The sequence below is a fragment of the Rhinoderma darwinii genome, chromosome 1 (assembly GCF_050947455.1).
Source record: "Rhinoderma darwinii isolate aRhiDar2 chromosome 1, aRhiDar2.hap1, whole genome shotgun sequence".
Taxonomy (NCBI): domain Eukaryota; kingdom Metazoa; phylum Chordata; class Amphibia; order Anura; family Rhinodermatidae; genus Rhinoderma; species Rhinoderma darwinii.
In genome coordinates this window covers 203,957,289-203,976,790 of record NC_134687.1, presented here as the reverse complement: position 1 = coordinate 203,976,790, position 19,502 = coordinate 203,957,289, and the positions used below count along the sequence as shown (strand labels likewise).

General features: G+C 41.6%; 1 protein-coding gene and 1 long non-coding RNA gene across 6 annotated transcripts in view; one reads left to right on the top strand and one right to left on the bottom strand.

Moving 5' to 3' along the window:
• Window positions 1–19,502, top strand: part of PTPN13 (protein tyrosine phosphatase non-receptor type 13) — a 246,646-nt gene that overhangs the window by 168,862 nt on the left and 58,282 nt on the right. For all 5 annotated transcript variants that reach the window (XM_075860899.1, XM_075860908.1, XM_075860892.1 and 2 more), the window contains 10 exons: window positions 1,561–1,635; window positions 1,712–1,886; window positions 3,398–3,551; window positions 3,629–3,767; window positions 4,454–4,606; window positions 6,592–6,774; window positions 10,360–10,522; window positions 12,421–12,844; window positions 17,492–17,589; window positions 18,448–18,504. In XM_075860899.1, coding sequence (XP_075717014.1) covers window positions 1,561–1,635; window positions 1,712–1,886; window positions 3,398–3,551; window positions 3,629–3,767; window positions 4,454–4,606; window positions 6,592–6,774; window positions 10,360–10,522; window positions 12,421–12,844; window positions 17,492–17,589; window positions 18,448–18,504 — 1,621 coding nt within the window. The remainder of the gene's footprint in view (window positions 1–1,560; window positions 1,636–1,711; window positions 1,887–3,397; window positions 3,552–3,628; window positions 3,768–4,453; window positions 4,607–6,591; window positions 6,775–10,359; window positions 10,523–12,420; window positions 12,845–17,491; window positions 17,590–18,447; window positions 18,505–19,502) is intronic.
• The window catches only part of LOC142759078 (uncharacterized), a 47,173-nt gene continuing 44,513 nt past the window's right edge, over window positions 16,843–19,502 (bottom strand). Inside the window, exons 4-5 of the long non-coding RNA XR_012883056.1 lie at window positions 18,363–18,488; window positions 16,843–18,246 (exon numbers count right to left, since the gene is read on the bottom strand). This is a non-coding gene — a long non-coding RNA (uncharacterized LOC142759078). The remainder of the gene's footprint in view (window positions 18,247–18,362; window positions 18,489–19,502) is intronic.

The following is a 19,502-nucleotide window of genomic DNA, read 5'->3' as shown; positions in this document are numbered from 1 at the left end:
TCTTTAAAGGGAATGTGTTGCCAGAAAAACATGTTTTTTTTTAAAAAATTAAACATTTAGTGTGTGGGTGATTAAACATTGTTCAAATTTTTTTTATTTTTTTGCACGAGTCCAGGAAATATTATAAATTATTTCTAATTTATAATACTACCCATTTTTGGTCACTAGATGGAGCTGTTCCCAAAATTGCAGCATTGCAACATTGGGTTAAAAGCCCTCGCTCTAGTGAGCTCTCAGCATCCCCCCCTCCTTTATCCTGGCTAGTGCCGGGATAAACGAGGGGTTTGAACGATGTAACCTCCTACACTGTGTGTCGCCATTTTTTGAGCTAACCCACAGTGTAGTAGGTTTACATACAGTAGTAAACACACACAAACACGAACATACATTGAAATCTCTTACCTGCTCCTGCCGCCGCGGCTCCCTCCGGCCCGTCCGCTCCGTTTGCTGTCGCTGGTGCAAGTGCACAAATCCGGAAGCCGCGACCGGAAGTAGTAATATTACTGTCCGGCCGCGACTTCCGGTCCACAGGAAAATGGCGCCGGACGGCGCCAATTTCAAATAGGACTGTGTGGGAGCGGCGCATGCGCAGTTCCCACACAGACGCCGTACACTGCAGTCAATGGGACGGGAGCCGTTCGCAGTCCCTATGGGACTGTGGCTGCCGTATTCCATGTCTGTATGTGTCGTTAATCGACACACACAGAAATGGAACAAAAAATGGCAGCCCCCATAGGGAAGAAAAAGTGTAAAAATAAGAAAAAGTAAAACACAAACACACAAATGAATATAAACGTTTTTAATAAAGCACTAACATCTTTAACATATAAAAAAATAATTTGTGATGACACTGTTCCTTTAAGGTCATCCCTTAGCCCATGAAAATTGGCCTTTCTGAAGATTAGTGTTTTTGTAGGTGCTCTACCAAACATCTTATTAAAGGATACATGAAAACTTTTATTATGTTGTGGTCACTATTACCTAGGTGACCACCAACCAAACCTTTTGTACTTTTGATATCTTGTCTGGCTAATTGGCTAAAATTAGGTCTAGAATGTCCCCCCTCTTGTTGGGTCTTGCACCAGTTGTGAAAGGTAATTGTCTTTAATTATTGTCAAAAACCTGTTTCCTTTGTTAGACCTGCAGGTCTCTGCCTCCCAGTTTATATCCGGGTCTCCCATAATAATGACTTCATTTTTATTTGCTGCCTCATCTATTTGCTTTATTAGTTTATTTTCTGCTTCTTCCATTATACTTGGAGACTTATAACAAACCCCTATCAGTATTTTATTATTCTTTCTCTCTCCCCTTATTTCCACCTATAGGGACTCAACATTATCATTTTCCTCATAGACCTCATCACTCAGGATGGGTTTTAGGCAGGATTTTACATATAAGCAAACTCCATGTTGCCCCAAATAACCTATCCAATCACTCTATAGATAAATGTATTTATATATTTTTGTAAATTCTGATGATGTAACTTTTTAAATGTCTGTTGTCACCCAGATAACGTCAATTGTTATTGTAAAAATATTGATTTTTTTTCCCCCCTTTTAGAAGTTTTTTGGACCAGAGTTTGAAAAGATGACTCTTGAACCTTGTGTCTCTTTGGATCTCCCACGGTCCATTTTGGTAAGCCTGAAATTTTGATGTCTCTTAGTAGTTAGCAATTATTATTTTTCAGTCTTAAAACTTTTATTTATTTTAGACCAAAAAAGGAAAGCATGATGAAGCTCGACGTAAAGTGAACATCATGCTCCTTAGTGGACAGAGGCTTGAGTTAACCTCTGACATCAAGTCTACCTGTAAAGATGTGTTTGATATGGTGGTTGCACACATTGGATTGGTTGAGCACCATTTATTTGCCTTTGCAATGCTAAAAGGTATGTTATATTATTTACTCCTCTGACTCCAAATATGTTAGGCAATAAAGCTTGTTTGAGAACTCAGCATTTTATTTTTTATATTTAATATAGTATATTTTTTATATTTTAAAAATAATTACATATGCTCATACTAATTAAAAAAAAATATATAATACAAAATACTAGCAACAAGATATAATCATCTTCTTTGATTCAGTTTTACATCCCCCTTCCTTATCTTTATCATGCGTTAAGTGAAAAGAGGTGGTGTTTAGGCAGTTTGCTGCAGACGACACCTCCCCTGCCTTACTAGGCCCCGCTTTTTAAAATGCAGGAGCTAAGCCATAAAAATTAATAGGTGAAGGACCCCTGCCAAGTTCCTACAAGAATGTTTGTTTCTTTTATGCCCGGTAGACACCGTGAACACTACAAGGACAATTTTAATGCAGTTTGTATTTTTCACATACATTGCTGAATCGATATTATGTTTGTCAGCACATCAGTTCCACATTATATGGAAATAAGATAATATATTTATGTGAAACAAAGAAACTTACTAATGTACTTTAATTAAAAAATTCTGTACTAAATGTTGCAGTTCAAACCTCATGAATTATTCCCGGAAGTCCTGGAGCTTTTCTAATAATGATAACGCTCCGACACGGCCCCACGTGACTGAGGGCTTGCTTCATGTGCTGTTCGTGAACATGACCGCAAGGGGCTGTCACATTGCTTATTGCTTGAGCAAAGGATCAGCTAGCGCTTTGCTCGGGACTCCAGCCCTGCTCCCGACGTCCATATTTGGTAAATTCAGGGCATTCCTGTCGCTGGAGTTCCTGAGCAGAGCATCAGCTGTTGCTCTGCCTGGGGACTCCAGCACTTCTGCCCACATCACTGTTATTGTCCATATATGGACAATGACGTCGGCAGCAGTACCAGAGGCCCTGAGCAAAGCATCAGCTGATGCTCTGCTTGGGAACTCCAGCGATAGGAAACGCTGACCATATATGGACAGTAATGTTGGGAGCAGGGCTGGAGTCCCCGGGCAGAGCATCCGCTGATGCTCTGCTCAGGGATTCAAGTACTGCTGCCGACGTCCCTGTCCATATATGGACAGTGATGTGGGCAGAAGTGCTTGAGTCCCTAGGCAGAGCAACAGCTGATGCACTGCTCGGTAACTCCAGTGATAGGAATCCTCTGAATTAACCAAATATTGATGTCGGGAGCAGGGCTGGAGTCCCGAGCAAAGCGCTAGCTGATGCTCTGCTCGGGACTCAAGCAATAGGCAATGTGACAGCCCCTTGCGGTCATGTTAACGAACAGCACATAAAGCAAGCCCTCAGTCACGTGGGGCCGTGTCGGAGTATCCTCATTATTAGAAAAGCTCCAGGACTTCCGGGAACCATTCACTTTAAATTAAGTGAGTTAATTTGTTTCACATAAATTATCGCAATGCAATTTTTGGTCCCCGTATAACCCTTTTAATTGCCAATCAAGTAAATCATTATTTTTTTTTTTGTCTGTTGCAGATACTGAGTTTTTCTTTATTGATCTTGACCAAAAATTGTCTAAAGTGGCTCCAGAAGGCTGGAAAGAAGACACCAAAAAGAAAGGCAAAACTGGAGCCAGCTTCACCTTGTACTTCCGTGTTAAGTTTTTTGTAGATGATGTCAGCCTTATACAGTAAGTATTTTTCTCCTATATATAGGATATACACACATATAATTTTGTGGTCTTGACTACTTCTTATTTCTGTCCAGGCACAGCTTCACTCGTCATCAGTACTACTTGCAGCAGAGAAAGGACATTTTAGAGGAGCGTCTATACTGTGATGATGAGACAGCTATGCTTCTGGCTTCCCTGGCTCTTCAAGCAGAATATGGAGACTACCATCCAGATGTAAGATTTTACATCCAGAGATTTTTCTTAATGCACTTTCTTTTAAAATTGTATATAACAAAAAATAAATAATTTTTATATATATATATATATATATATATATATATATATATATATATATATATATATATATATATATATATATATATATATATACAGTCGATATAAAGTCTACTTTATTTATGCAACCACATTATTTTTGTTTTTTACTTTTATTTTTCCCCTCTAAATGATTTGTGTGTTTTTCAATAGAATTGTACAGATTATGGCTCACATTAAAGGTGGAAAAAAGCTCTCAAATGATTCATCTTGTACTGATTTTGTAACATGACAAAAACTGGCATTTTAACAGGGGTGTGTAGACTTTTTATACCCACTGTATATATGTGTGTGTGTATATATATATATATGTGTGTGTGTAATTTTCATTTTTTTCATGTTATTGTACATGATACTTTAATAGCCACTCTCTGGCTGCTTTATGGACTTGTTCTTCCAATCTGAAGCAGCTGCTTGAAGTGCAATATGTAAAGTTAAAAGTACTGTAGAAAAAAAGATGATACAAGAGACACATCCGAGGTATACTTGTCTTCTTGGATAATTTTCCTCCCAAACTTCTCTAGCAGGTACAAAAAAAAAACCAGTCCAAGGTTTTAACACAAAATTGTTCATCTTCTGTTTTGCAGGTTCATGGCTTAGCCTATTTTCGGATGGAACATTACCTTCCTGCTCGAGTGAATGAGAGACTGGATCTTTCTTACCTGAAGGAAGAGCTGCCCAGGCTGCACAGTACCTATGCTGGAGCTTCAGAAAAGGAAACCGAAGTTGAATTCCTAAAAGTAATTCAATCTCCCTATTATTTTCTGTTTTTCATGATATAAGACCTCATAAATAGCAACCAGATTCTAATTGACCCAAATACCAGAAACATAATTATTTTCCTTACATTTAGGCCCCATGCACACGGCCGTGCCCGATTGCGGGCACGGCCGACGGCCGCCAGCATTTTCGGCCCGTGCTCCTATACAAAGTATGGGAGGGCGGACCCGTAAAAAGCAAAAGATAGGACATATCTGTGGCCCGGACACCTTTGCGTAAATAAACGGGAAGGAGTCCATGGACAATAGAAGTGAATATATACGTAATTGCGGTCCGCAATTACAAACTATTTTTACGGTCGTGTGCATGGGGCCTCAAGGAAATGACTTTGGAAGATATTTGCATAAAGATATCCTTTATGTTCATGATAAAGTTACCAGAAATCCCCTTATTGTTAAGGCCTCATGCACACGACCGTAAAAACGCCCGTTATTACGGGTCGTAATCACGACCCGTAATAACGGGCTCATAGACTCCTATTGGCGACGGGTGCCTTCCCGTTTTCTCACGGGAAGGTGCCCGTGCCGTTGAAAAAGATAGAACATGTCCTATTTCAGGCCGTAATAACGGCACGGACAGTCCATAGAAGTCTATGGAGCTCTCGTAATGACGGGTGGCTACATGTGTGCACCCGTCATTACGGCAGCGTTGCTAAGCGACGTCCGTAAATAGTCACTGTCCAGGGAGCTGAAAGAGTTAACTGATCGGCAGTAACTCTTTCAGCACCCTGGACAGTGACTACCGATCAGTATAAACCTGTAAAAAATAAAAGACGTTCATACTTACCGACAACTTCCTGCTTCCTCCAGTCCGGTCTCCCGCCCGTTGCCTTGGTGACGCGTCCCTCTCGACATCCGGCCCGACGTCCTGGATGACGTTTCAGGCCATGTGACCGCTGCAGCCAATCACAGGTCAATCACAGGCTGCAGCGGTCACATGGACTGCCGCGTCATCCAGGGATGTTGGCTGGATGTGAAGAGAGGGACGCGTCACCAAGACAACGGCCGGGTAAGTATGAATTTCTTTAACTTTTATTACAGAAAAGGCTGTCCCTTCTCTCTATCCTGCACTGATAGAGAGAAGGGGCTGCCGATTAGTGCAGTGCTATTTTGCCGCCCAAAACGTGCCCGTAAATACGGGTGGAATACGGGTGACACCGGACCCATATTTACGGGCACGGGTTCGTAAATACTGGTGCAAAACGGGTGAAATACGTGTGACACCGGACCCGTATTTACGCCAGTATTTACGGGTGGGAAAAAATACGGTCGTGTGCATGAGGCCTAAGACTTGTTCAATTTCCATCCCCTTGTATCTATATTTGATAATTGACTCCCTTTTTTCATTTATCTTTTAGCTCTCTACTACCAAAGTATAATGTTTAAAAGAATGGAACGATTATCTGTGATTCCAAAATTATTATTTTGGCATATTTCTGACTGTGCTGTAGACTATGTTCACACCTGCGCTGGTCATTCTGTCGTAATGCTTCATCAGAGGAGTAGAACAAGGGAATGCCGGACGCAACGGTTCCGTTGCACCACAGACACCACCGGTGGCTGACAGAACTCATTGGTTCTAATGTGTTCCGTCAGCCTTCCTTCGGGGTGTTCGCTGTTTTACCGGAAACAACAGCGCAGCATGCTGTGATATTGTTTCTAGTATTTTCGGTGGAATCTGGGTCGGAGGCTTCTAACGGAGCCTCCAACGTATATGTGAACTAGGCCTTACCTCAGTTTTGGAATTTGGGAAGGTTTTATTGGCCACTGCGAAAAGTGATAGATGTGGGTCCCAGCTCCGAGACTCACACCTATCTCCAGAATGGGGGCCCCATGTATTTCTTTCTATTTTACTAGTATAGTATGGTGGCTTTGGACAATTATTTTAACCACCTAGCATTATAGAATTTTAACACCAAGGCTTGATGTCTTCATTATTTTGGTAGGTGTGCCAGAGACTGCAGGAGTATGGAGTACATTTTCATAGAGTGTTTCCTGAGAAAAAGTCCCAGAATGGCATCCTTCTTGGGGTGTGTCCGAAGGGTGTGCTCATCTTTGAGGTCCACAATGGAACACGGACTCCAGTGCTGCGATTCCCATGGAGAGAAACAAAGAAGATTTCTTTTACTGTAAGTTTAAAGTCACCTGTACCGGGAATGAGTATGCATGATCTCTACTACACAAAGGCAGTTGTGGCCCACAGCTTTATATATAGTTTTTACAAACTGCTCCATGCTTTTCTGTTACATTTTTTTATGCAGTGTCTGCAAATGATCGTTAGTCGATTTACTTAATTTTAATTTTTTCTATTAGGACTCATAAGGCGGTCCACTCGTGTCCCCCTCCATGAGCTGTATTGGAAACCTCTCCTACTTTGGCGGACCTACATTTTTTAAAAGGCACTTTTTTAGTGAATAAAAAAATGTTGGAACATTGGGGGAGGTTTATTAAGACTAGTATATATACAGATTACTGGAGTAAGATGCAAACCTCTAAATAAATTAGCCACATTTCTGTCTCTGTGTGCCATAGAGGGAAATCTTTGCCAGCTGTGCGCTGATGTTGATTTGCAGTCAAGTTTACGCCACTTTCTGGCGTAACTTATAGTAAATTTATCGGGCTGTCGATGGCCCTACCCTTTCTGCTAAGCTAGGGATATAAAGCAGCTGTATCTCCAAAAAAGTAAAAATTGTTTTTAATAAGTAATTAGAAAGTTGCACAAAACATACTGTGTGTTTTTTTTTTAAACATTTTATTACTATGCTGAGCTATTATCACTTGAATTGACACAGATTTCCTTTGGTGAAGCCTGGCTACTTTTTGTCTGTCTGATTTTAAATTATAGTTAACCTCTTAATATACCCCTTTTTAAAATGCTAGTGGGCGGAAGTTCTATTAGAATGCTTTTATTGACTAGCCATGTGTGATTCAGACAAATAACCCTAACTGCTAACAGAGAAATGTTAGCATCTGATTCTTATAGGTAGAACATTCATGTGTTCATGGAGCAATCTACCTCTTACAATGCCACAACTCTTATCACTGACAGAAAGTTGTACATAGAGTTGTGGAAATAATGTGTAATGTAATGTGTTACCTCTATATATGCAGAGGTGTGAACAGTGCCCAGAGGGACTGGTACACACTAAGTGGTACAACTCTATTGCGATACACATAGAGACAGCTGCTGCAGCCTTCTCCTACTTCTGTAGCCTATCGATGGTACAGAAGTCAAGAAGGAAAACAATTGTCAGCCATTGGTAACAGTGCTTCAGATGAGAAAGGACTTTGCGTGAGCCAGAACCCATTGGGAATATCTCCAAGACAAAGTCTACTGAAGGAACCAATGCGGTCCTGAAATGCATTGCCGCCTCTTCTATTCATATGTTTCCGTATGCCAGTATGTTTATCCAGATAATATGTGGTGTCCTAAAGACATTCCCTATGGATTCTGGCTTCCACTTCACATTATTAACCCCTTCACGACTGCCATACAGCTATATACGTACTATCTGCCAATGCCCCGTGCAATTAGCACGTGTATAAACTTTGACAGCATGGAACGGGTTTAATGAGTGCAGTGCTTCTTCAATGTGAGCAGTGCTGCACTCTTATGTCGGCTGGGGCTTTGAGAGCCCCGGAATACACCCCCTACTGTAGATCGTGCCACTCACAACCCCCTATAGGTAGCGCAAAACCCTCTGTAGATAGTGCCACCTAAGCTCCCTCCAGCATCGGAATCCATGGCCAGCGCCCTGGCCGAGGATTCCCCTACTAGAGGGAGCCCCGCCGTCTCTCCATCACCACTGTAGATAGTGCCACCCACCCATGCAGATCGCAAACCCTCCCTCTGTAGATAGCATCGCACCCCCCCCCCCCACCACTGTAGATAGCGCTACCTGAACGGACTAGGAGCGGAAACCTGGTGTCCGATCGCACTGGCCGGGGATTCCGCTTCTAGATAGAGCCCCTGACGTCACAGTCCACAGTCCATTTGGACAGTGACATTAGTGGCTCTCTTTAGGAGCGGAAACCCCCGGCTGACACTCTGGCTGGGGATTCCTCTACTGGAGAAGCCCCTGTTGTCGCTATCCATATATGGACAATGATGTCAGCGGCATCCCCACTATCAGATCGCTCTGTGCCGAGGATTCCGCTACTGGAGAAGCCCCTGGTGTCACTATCAATATATGGACCGTGACGTCAGGTGCTACTCCTGGAGCGGAATACCCACTCTGTCAGGGGATTCCGCTTTTAGAGTTAACACCTGATGTCACTGTCCATATATGGACAGAGACATAAGGGGCTTGCTGTAAGAGCGTAAACTTCAGCCAGAGCTATTTACAGGAAGGGGGTGCCATTTAAGGGGCTGTCGGCGCTATCTGCAGGGGGATGTAGCTAAATACATGAGGATGTTGCCATCTATGTGGGGTGGGGCTGTTTACAGGGGGGGTGGTGCTATTTACAGGGGGGGTGGTGCTATATACAGGGGGTGACGTGCTATATACAGGGGGTTTGGTGCTATATACAGGGGGTGTGGCACTATCTACATGGGCACTGTGGCATTATATTGGCACTACCTACAGGGGACACTGGCGCTATCTACATGGGCACTGTGTGTGGCACTATGTGGGCATTATCTACAGGGAGAACGGTGTCACTATGTGGGCACTGTGGTACTATTTACAGTGGGCACTGTATGTGGGCACTGGCACTATGTGGGCAATGTGGCACGATCTACAGTAGTATTGCGTCACTATCTGCATGGGCACTGAGGTTTTTTTTGTCCCAACCCCCTAAAAACACCAAACATCAATTTTTTTTATTTATTTTTTTAACAGCCATAAAAAACGGGTGGCAAATGGCAGTTAAAAACGGTCAGATGGACGGGAAATGGATTAAAATTTTGAGACGCATTGATGCAAAACATCCATGAAAAACTGACAGTTGATCTGTTGTTTACTGCCATTTTTTGCATGGTCGTGTGTGTATATATATATATATATATATATATATATATATATATAGCAGGCCCTCTTCACTCTCCCCTCACAGCCTACTGTGTGTGTGTGTGTGTGTGTGTGTGTGTGTGTGTGTGTGTGTGTGTGTGTATATATATATATATTATATAAAATTACAAAAGTGGGTTTTTTTTTCAAATTTGTAGTGATTTTGTCTGACCATAATAAAAATTAAAAACACTGAATTAATTAAACGAATCTAGAAAATGAAAGCCTCATAAGTCTTGTAAAAATAGTTGTGATATTCAAAGCGGTTCCAAAGACATTATCAGTTAAAGAGGTGACTATAAAAAAAAAAAAGGGAAATTTGACCTGGTGCACAGAGGCATCAATGACCCTTGGTCATGAAAGGATAATAATTCTGCCCCGATATGTTCAGAACATTTTATTTAAAAAAAAAATGTTTTACGCAACTGACTATTTTTATGTATCTTCTACACAGCATGATATAATGACGCTTGGATACATTTTCAAAAGTTTTGTAGGGTTTAGCAGAAAATACTTCTTTCAGTAAGCTGCCGTTTGATTTCTCATTTTTTTTTTTTTTCATCTTTTTCCAAGATTTTATACAGAAATTAAGGAAAAAATAATTTTTTAAGCAGCATGTTGAAATCCCAGACTTACTGTAATAACGCACATATTTATGCTTTTAATCTACTATAAACAAAACGTACCATTTTTTTTTTGCTGCAGAAGAAAAAAATAACTTTGCAGAACACATCAGATGGAATCAAACATGTTTTCCAAACGGACAGCAGTAAGACCTGCCAGTACCTCCTACATCTCTGCTCTTCTCAACACAAATTCCAGCTACAAATGAGAGCCAGACAAAGCAGCCAGGAGACTCAAGATATTGGTAATATTAAAACCGCTTTTCCCATTCCATTTTGTTAGCCAACCAGCTTGTTTTGTCGTCAGCCCAACGTAACAAAATGTCCAGCTTTTGCTTAAAGAATTGTTGTAACTTCTAGTTAGACATTTCTTTAACTATATCTGTTTTTCGGAGAGCTGTGCGACAACAAATATGGTCACTGTTCCTTCTTCCAAAGGGTTTTCATCCTGCCTTTTCAATTTTTGTGAGGTAAATCTGTCCATTTATGCAGCGATATATCCGCCTGCCTATATCACTTCATAACGTGGCATGTTTTGCAGACATCTTGGTGACAACTCCTTTGGATGCTGTAACGGCAGCGATATTAGCTATGACCCAGCTTTCTCAGCATTATATAGATACGTGAAAAAAAATGGCTGAATATAAATTTTAACCGTTTGACTTAAAGGGGTTGTCTCATGAGAGATTAGTTGATTGCCCGTGGCCTCGCTTCCATCATTCCTGGCAAACAGTTGGTTTTCCGTGGCCAGATAAATGGCTGTCCTTGTATTCGAAGAATGGCTTAAAGGAACAGTGTCATCACAAATATTTTATTTATATGTTAAAGATGTTAGTGCCTTAATATAAACGTTTATTTTCATTTGTGTGTTTGTGTTTTACTGTTTCTTTTTTTCACACTTTTTCTTCCCTATGGGGGCTGCCATTTTTTGTTCCATTTCTGTGTGTGTCGATTAACGACACACACAGACATGGAATACGGCAGCCACAGTCCCATAGGGACTGCGAACGGCTCCCGTCCCATTGACTGCCGTGTACGGCGTCTGTGTGGGAACTGCGCATGCGCCGCTCCCACACAGTCCTATTCGAAATTGGCGCCGTCCGGCGCCATTTTCCTGTGGACCGGAAGTCGCGGCCGGACAGTGATATTACTACTTCCGGTCGCGGCTTCCGGACAAGTGCACATGGGACAGCGGCAGCAAAGGGAGCGGACGGGCCGCGGCGGCAGGAGCAGGTAAGCGATTTCAATGTATGTTAGTGTTTGTGTGTGTTTACTACTGCATGTAAACCTACTACACTGTGAGTTACCTCAAAAAATGGCGACACACAGTGTAGCAGGTTAAACCTTTCAAACCCCTCGTTTATCCCGGCACTAGCCAGGATAAAGGAGGGGGGGATGCTGAGCGCTCACTAGAGCGATAGCTTTTAACCCAATGTTGCAATGCTGCAATTTTGGGAACTAGCTCCAAACAGCTCCATCTAGTGACCAAAAATGGGTAGTATTATAAATTTTGAAAAATTTGAAAAAATTTATAATATTTCCTGACTCGCGAAAAAAATAAAAAAAATTTGAACTATGTTTAATCACCCACACACTAAATGTTTAAATTTAAAAAAAAAAACATGTTTTTGGGGCGACACCATGCCTTTAAGTCTTTCAGTGCAGCTCTCCATTCTGGCTCATAGATGGGCCTCCCAAGTGGGGAGCCCTCCTCTTTGATGTCCATATGCTATATTAGGGCATATAGACAGGAGTTGTCTTCATGAAACCCCTTCAAAGGGGTTGTCTTCTGAAGTCAACCCATTAGTGGCCACTGCATGGCAAATGTAGCATTAGATGGCATCCACTGAAATGAATGGCTGACCATGTAATGCATGGACAGGCTGTGTCCGCCAAACCAGGAGGCTACTCTTACAAAGTGTCTCTTTGTTCTGGCTCATAAAAAGAGGTCCCGAGCAGAGGTGCCCCTCTAGGACGTCCATATGCCATAGTAGGGCTTGTTGTGAGGTAACCCCTTAAAGTGAACCGCTCAGAAACGTATATTTATTAAAGATATTTTTTTTTAGGAGGAATTATTTTTTTTCGCGAGAAAATTATACATCATTGTTAAAAATGTTATCGTCGTTCTTTTTGCCTCTTTTAGAGAGAACATCACTGTGGAGCTTGAACATTCAAGCAGAATCTCTCCGTGGACTTGGCATTGCTAGGGCAATTAGTACAACTAGCCTGGCAAGCAGTACTCTGAATAGGATGGCCGTACGACCTGTGTCTATCCAGCCTGACCTTCTGAAGAGACTCTCTTGCTCTGATTTGTCAGCTTTTCAAACACATCTTGGAAATGGGCCAAAGGAAAGACCGACTAAAAACCCCTGGGAAGACCGTCCTCGGGTTATAAGCAAGTCTTATCATGACCTCAGTCAGGTTTCTCAGTCTCCACAAAGGAGGATGCTTAATACTAGGATGGATAGTCCCCCTAATACACTGGAGGAATTGATGAGTCGGGCATCTTTTCATTATGTGGCAAAGTCTGATACAGAGTCCGTGACTGGATATGGAAAACTGAATGAGTATGTCATATTTACTTTTTTCTCTATGTTTTGAGTATGGGAAGAACCCATAGTATCTGGAAAGAAATGTATATAAAAAACAGGGGACTGACTCCATTTAGAGGTTGATCTGTTCAGGTTCAAACTCAGGTAAAATTGGTAAAAATAAACTTTGTTCAACGCTGTAAAAACAGGTTCTCCTTGAAGAAACACTTCAAGTCTGCAGGATTTTTTTTTTTTAATTATATATTTTTTTTTTTATTTGCATCAACATAGAAAGAAAAAACAGTAGCAAATACAGACGTGCAGGCACAAAGTGGATGAACAAAAGAAAAATTTGTACATTAAATTGATCGTCCATACATAGTTCAACACAATATTACCACAATGTAGTACAAGGACTCAATGGGCGGACTATCCAAGATCTATCTATGCATTATGAAAACATTGATGAGGCTACTGTCCGCTCGGAATATACAATAAGAAATACGAAGCTTAGCTTTATGCTACTTCACGTCAGCATCCACCGCCTACACAAGATAAGAAAAGATTCCAACAATAATAACATGACAATAGACAGATACACTAGGGTAGGAAGAAGGTAAGGTAAAGATGGATCCCAGGAGCTGTCATATTCTATCCATTAGGCCTAAGTGTACTTTGAGAGCAATGGTCCCTATCATGGTGGTCTAGAGGTGTCATACATGTCTCAGAGCCTCCACACACTTGTAAAGCGATCTACGCAAATATTCAATGAGGCCGTCAGTGATTCCATTCTCTTGACTTCCCTAATTCTATTATGAAGGGCATTCAACGTAGGAGGAGTATTGCGTTTCCAATTGGCCGCAATAAGTCACTTCGCAGCTGTAAGTATATGAAGAAGCAACCGGGACTGGACCCTCCCCCATCCCTTCGGTGGCACATTTAGAAGATAGGTCAGGGCTTGCCTTGGGGGTCTAACCCCCAAAACACCCTGAATAAGGTCTCCAACTTCCCTCCAGAAGGGCCTTATTAGTTGACAGTCCCAAAAGATATGAGGAAGTGACCCCACGTCGCTGTGACATCTCCAACACCTATCCGATACCAAAGGGAAAATGCGATGGAGGAATTCCGGTGTATGATACCAATGCATCAAAATTTTATATTGGTTTTCTTTGTAAGCCGCACATAGAGATGATTTTGCTGCCTGGGACCAGATGATTTGCCACAGCGACATGGGGAGCTCCCTGCCCAGGTACGCCTCCCACCTGGCCATATAGCCATGTCTGGCCGTCTCCTGAAGAGGCGAATCAGCAAGAATAGCATATATCCCTGATATTAACCCCCTAGTTGAGACAGTCGTTTTACAGAGCATTTCAAAGGCTGTGGGTTTAGAAAAACACGGTTCCGCTCGCATAGAGTTAGCAAAATGTGTGATTTGCATATAACTAAAGTAGGAGTATTTTGGTAAGTTATATTTAGCTTGCAACGTCGAGAACGGTAAAATCGTTCGTTGACAGGGGTCTACTATGTCAGCAAAGTAAAATAAACCGGCTCTCGACCATGGCTGGGACATTTTTGTAGTAAGGCTCACAGGTAAGGAAGGATTATATAGGAAGGGTGTCATTAGGGATTTTGAGGAAGACAATGCATACTTCGCTTTAGATATCCTCCAAATATTCCTAGTGAACGTCATTGAGTGTAGGAGGGGGGTCGTCAGGGTGTCCGCCGTTCCAGACCACAACAAAGCATTCGGGTGTGTAGGTGCGATCCTAAGTCTGCAGGATTTTTGCATGTTCCTGGATTAAACAATCTTGTAAAATCTTGTGAAGAACACTAATGTAAATTTTTTCGCCATGCCTTATAGCTGAGGGGTGAGGGACTTGGGCTTCATTTACATTTGTGAGTAGATTTTGGTTCTGTATTTTGCACCATATTGCTCAGAACTGTTCCGAATGGGTGCCATATAACACACCCCTAGAAGCATTGAAGGAATATGGTGCGGTATATGGCATCTAATTGGAAAAATAAGCAGTGCATGTGCGAAAACGTATGTGTCGAATTGAAAGTGTGTACACCTCCATAGGATAACACGGATTTGGTATTCTGCACTGCATAAGGACAGAATACAGAGCAAGCATAAACAGGTGTAAATTACCTCCTATTGCAGGCAAATCAGTGGGGGAGAACTCCTGCTTAAAGGGGGTTTCCAGCTTCTGACAGCTGATGACCTATCCACCGGATAGGTAATCGGTACATGATCTGCGGGGGTCCGACACCCGGGCCCCGCACAGATCAGCTGGTCCGGTGCTTTTGTGCACCAGATGTACAAGCCGGAAGCAGTTGGCTCTGGCCACGAAATAGCGGCCAAGCTGCAGTACTGCATCACTGCTCCTATTCAAGTGAATAGGAGCAGACCTGCAGTTCTGCAGCACGGCCGCTATGCTATGTACGGAGCTAACTGCTTCTGGGCTCCGTACATAGCATTATGTGCCACAACATTTGGTGCCCGCAGGCCACCGGAGCGGCTTATCGGTTCCGGGGTCCGGGTGTCGGACCCGCACTGATGACATACTGATGACCTATCCGGTGGATAGGTCATCAGTTATCAGAAGTTGGACAACCCCTTTAAGTCAGTTGCCTTACAGTCAAAGACCGGTATAATCTGAGGTTTGTGAGTAGAGTGAAGGAACGTGGATGATTTCTGGTGACACACATTATGTTTTTAGGCCGGGATTACACGCACCGTTTTGATGCAGTTTATGGCTCTTTTTTTTTAAGCTAAACACAGAAGTGGACCCAAAAGAAATGAGATCTGTCAGTCTTTTCCCTATACTTTTCCTTCCATTTGGCTCTACTTCTGGCTTTGGCTAAAAAAACTAAGCCAAATACTGCCACAAAAATGACATCAAAACTGTGTGTGTGTGTGTGTGTGTGTGTGTGTGTGTGTGTGTGTGCGTGCGTGCTATCCTGGCCTTACAGTTTTTTTGTTCCAATATGAAATAGGAATACATCAGTGCAGAACATTTACAAATTTCTGTTTTTTGGGATTTTTTTTTTCCACATATTACCACCATATTTTCTATCATATTCCCCACCTTTTTCCAAACAGTAAGGGTATGTGCACACGACCTCTTTTCAGACATAATGGAGACGTTTAACGACTCGAATTACGCCTGAAAAAACGGCTCCAATACGTCGGCAAACATCTGCTCATTGCTTGCAATTGGTCTTACGATGTTCTGTGCAGACGAGCTGTCATTTTACGCGTCGGTGTCAAAAGACGGCGCGTAAAATTACGGCCGTGTCAAAGAAGTGCAGGACACTTCTTGGGATGTAATTGGAGCAGTTTTTCATTGACTCCAATGAAAACCAGCTCCAATTACGGCCGTAAAAGAGGCAGCGAAAAACGCGTGCACTTGTAAAAACGTCTGAAATTCAGGAGCTTTTTTCTCCTGAAAACAGCTCCGTAATTTCAGACGTATTTGGCGTTGTCGTGTGAACATACCCTTATAGTACCCCATTTAGGCCCCACACTGTAATAGTGCTCCTTCTGGTGGCCCACCTTTATAGTGCCCGCCAAACAGTAATAGTGCCACCACGCCGTAGAAAGGTCCTCTTTTGCGCCCCATAAAGAAGTTAGGTGCCTCGTATAGTAACTAGGTGCTTCGTATACTAGATAGGTGCCCCCATATAGTAGTTAGGCCCCTTTCCTCCATTAATACTGCCCCCCTTTACGCCAATGAAAAAAACAAAAACCTAACCCTGTTCCTAGAAAGAGCAGCTTCGTCTTCTGTCTGCTGCCAAGTGCGATGTAGTGCCATTATCACGCCGCCTTGGACGTTGTGCTGATGTCCTAAGGCCTTGTTCACATGGCGCTCAAAAAAAACAGATGTGTAAATGTGTCAAAAACCCTAGCATTTTTGTAAAGCGCTTTTTAAAATACAGGCGTTTTTGACTAATTTTTTGTTGTTTTTGTGCTTGTTTTCGGGGCGTTTTTTTTGGCACGTAATTAGGACTCCCATTGACTATAGGAATTAGACATGTTTTCAGCGAGTTTTATGGACCAAAGAATTGACCTGACGCTTCTTTTTTTACGTAACTCGTTTTTTTAAACGCGCGCGTAAAAAAAAAAGTGTCGTGTGCACTAACAATGCACTTTCCCATTGATGTCAATGAGAAGCTTGCATTATGGCTTTTTGGTGCGTAAGACGCACCGAAAAACGCGTCAAATACACCCTGTGAACGGGGCCTTAGTCTCCCTAGTCCTAAAACAGTCTGTGATTTACTAGATATAGTGGCGGGGGAGGGAGCCAATGGCTCTCAGCTCTGCAATAGCAAGCAGTACTCACATGGGGGCCTCGGGCTGGCGAAGCTCCCTTCTCCTCTGGACCCGGTCACGGTTGCACCCCCTGCGACCTTTATTGTTACGCCCCCGTATGCAGTATTGTGTATTGGAGAAAATTTTAAGGGTAACAAACTATATGAAGCAACTTTCTAAAATAGAGGTGCAATACTGAGCTGGAGACTTTACTGAAAACTTACTGACACCTACTGAAAAAAAAATACTAGAAAACTATATGTTTTTTGTTTTTCTTTCTGTTATTATTTATTAGTCCGGACTCGACATTTTTAACATGCGTAGCAGAGTAATTAACGTATATTTTGTTTCCCTATTTTTTTCTTAAGGTCAAAATCATTCTCTGGATATAATAGGAGCCCCGATTTGCAGAAACCTGAATCCGACTCCTCCTCTATGGATGACAGTAGTCATGCCTATGTTGTTGGTCAGTATATGGTCCTTTTTGATAGAGCTCATTTTGTTGTAGGTAGATTAAGTTAATTTCTATTTTACGTTGCCAAGCAATCAAATTTATTTAGTTCTAGTTATGCTACTGAATACACACAAGGCATTTCGCAGCTCAGTCTATAAGCCATGTCCATAAAGTAAATCTGGTACTTGATTTCCTCACTCTTGAGCATTTAGCCAAAACCAGGATTGGATCCTAAAGGCAGGAAAGCTAAATTTTACTATATACAATTTTGTACTAAATCCCAGTTTTGGCTTTGAGAAAAAAAACAAAAAAAAAAAACGCATACTAAATGTAAATAGACTTTAGACTTTTTTTTTTTACTTTTTTTTAATTGGGTACAAAATTTTGTTTAAGGCTCAAAAAGTTTCCAAATTAGAATTACTGATCATAGGCTCCATCCAGGGTAGCTACAGATGTTCCTTGTTCTACTACAGTAGAATCAATTATTGGTTGTAACATAGTGAATGGAAAATCCCTCCACTCAGATGAAAGTGTTTTCCCGATTTGCAAAGAATGTTTTTGTTTTGTATATTCGTTTTTCATGGAAAGTTTTTTGCGGGTTTTTTTCTCTCTTGTCAAACCAGATTCTTTTTTGAAGTTCTATACATTAAAAAGGTGTCAACTTTTTTTCTGCGTATAAAAAAAACATCATTTGCATTTTATTATCATTGTGATTGATACATGTTGATGTCTAATTCATTCATGTAGTAGCGTGACCCGACCGGCTTGAATGAACGCCTGCTTACCGTCGCTGGTTTGATGACTTTTGTACGTATCATGTTATAGCACTCTTTTTCCGTATATTGATAGGATACGTGTTCTCTGTTGCAGGTGTCCGTATGCATAGTATCGGTAACCCTTCTTCGCCAAACCTTTATAAAGGAAATGGTATGTGATTTAATAATCATTTAGTTATTTTCTTTTTTTAAAGGGGGGAGGGGACACAGCATGCTTCACTGATCAGGAAAGACCGATTTAGGTACAGATCTTGGAGATTTTGAACATTATAATAATAATTATTATTATTATTTTTTTCAGACTGCTCTAACCCATACTTACACACCTGGCATTTGGCTGCACCCTCTAGTTGATATAGTATGAGAAACCAATTACACATTAATAAGAATGCTGAGGACTTGACATGAACAATAGGCGTAAGAACAGGCAGAAACTTGAGCTAGACTTGGTAACCTCTTCACACAAGAACTACAAAACATTCCTGCATGTATTAAGGATTATATAAAACAGATTGAAAGGGAAATAAATGAGCACGAAGTAACCGATAGACGCAAATTAAATTGTAAAATAGTTAACTAATAGAAAAAAAAAACATGACTAAGCATTTGATCTCCGCTCATTAGAATTTGTCCTAATTGAAACTCCTTAAAACTGGCTCCTGATGTTCTGGAATTTAAAAAAACCAAAACGAAACTATCCCAATTCTTGGTTAGCAGAGAGTTACCTGACAATACAGAAGAAAATAGGAATTTCTTCTTCACACTATTACCATCCTTCTTTCACCAGGCCCAATCTGATTTTATAAACCAACCCTCTCCTCCCTCATCTAAGGCTACATTCACACAAGCGTGACCGATTTTATGCACGTAAAAATCGCGTGTTAAATCTGTGCGTTGCGTTTTGCATCCGTGTGCTTTGCGTGTGGCATTTGTTTTTCATGCACTCTTAAGCACTACTTCTTTTTTTTTTGTTCAATGTAATTGATGCGTAAAACACGGACAGCACACAGATGAATCAGCCCTAAGGTGTTTTTCCAAAAGTGACAAATGAAAAACCCACTTACGTAAAGCAAGTCTTTCATTTATTTCTAGTAGAGGGTTGCTCTGTTTTCTATGGTGTACTACAGGGGTCAGCTTTGTGTTCGCATC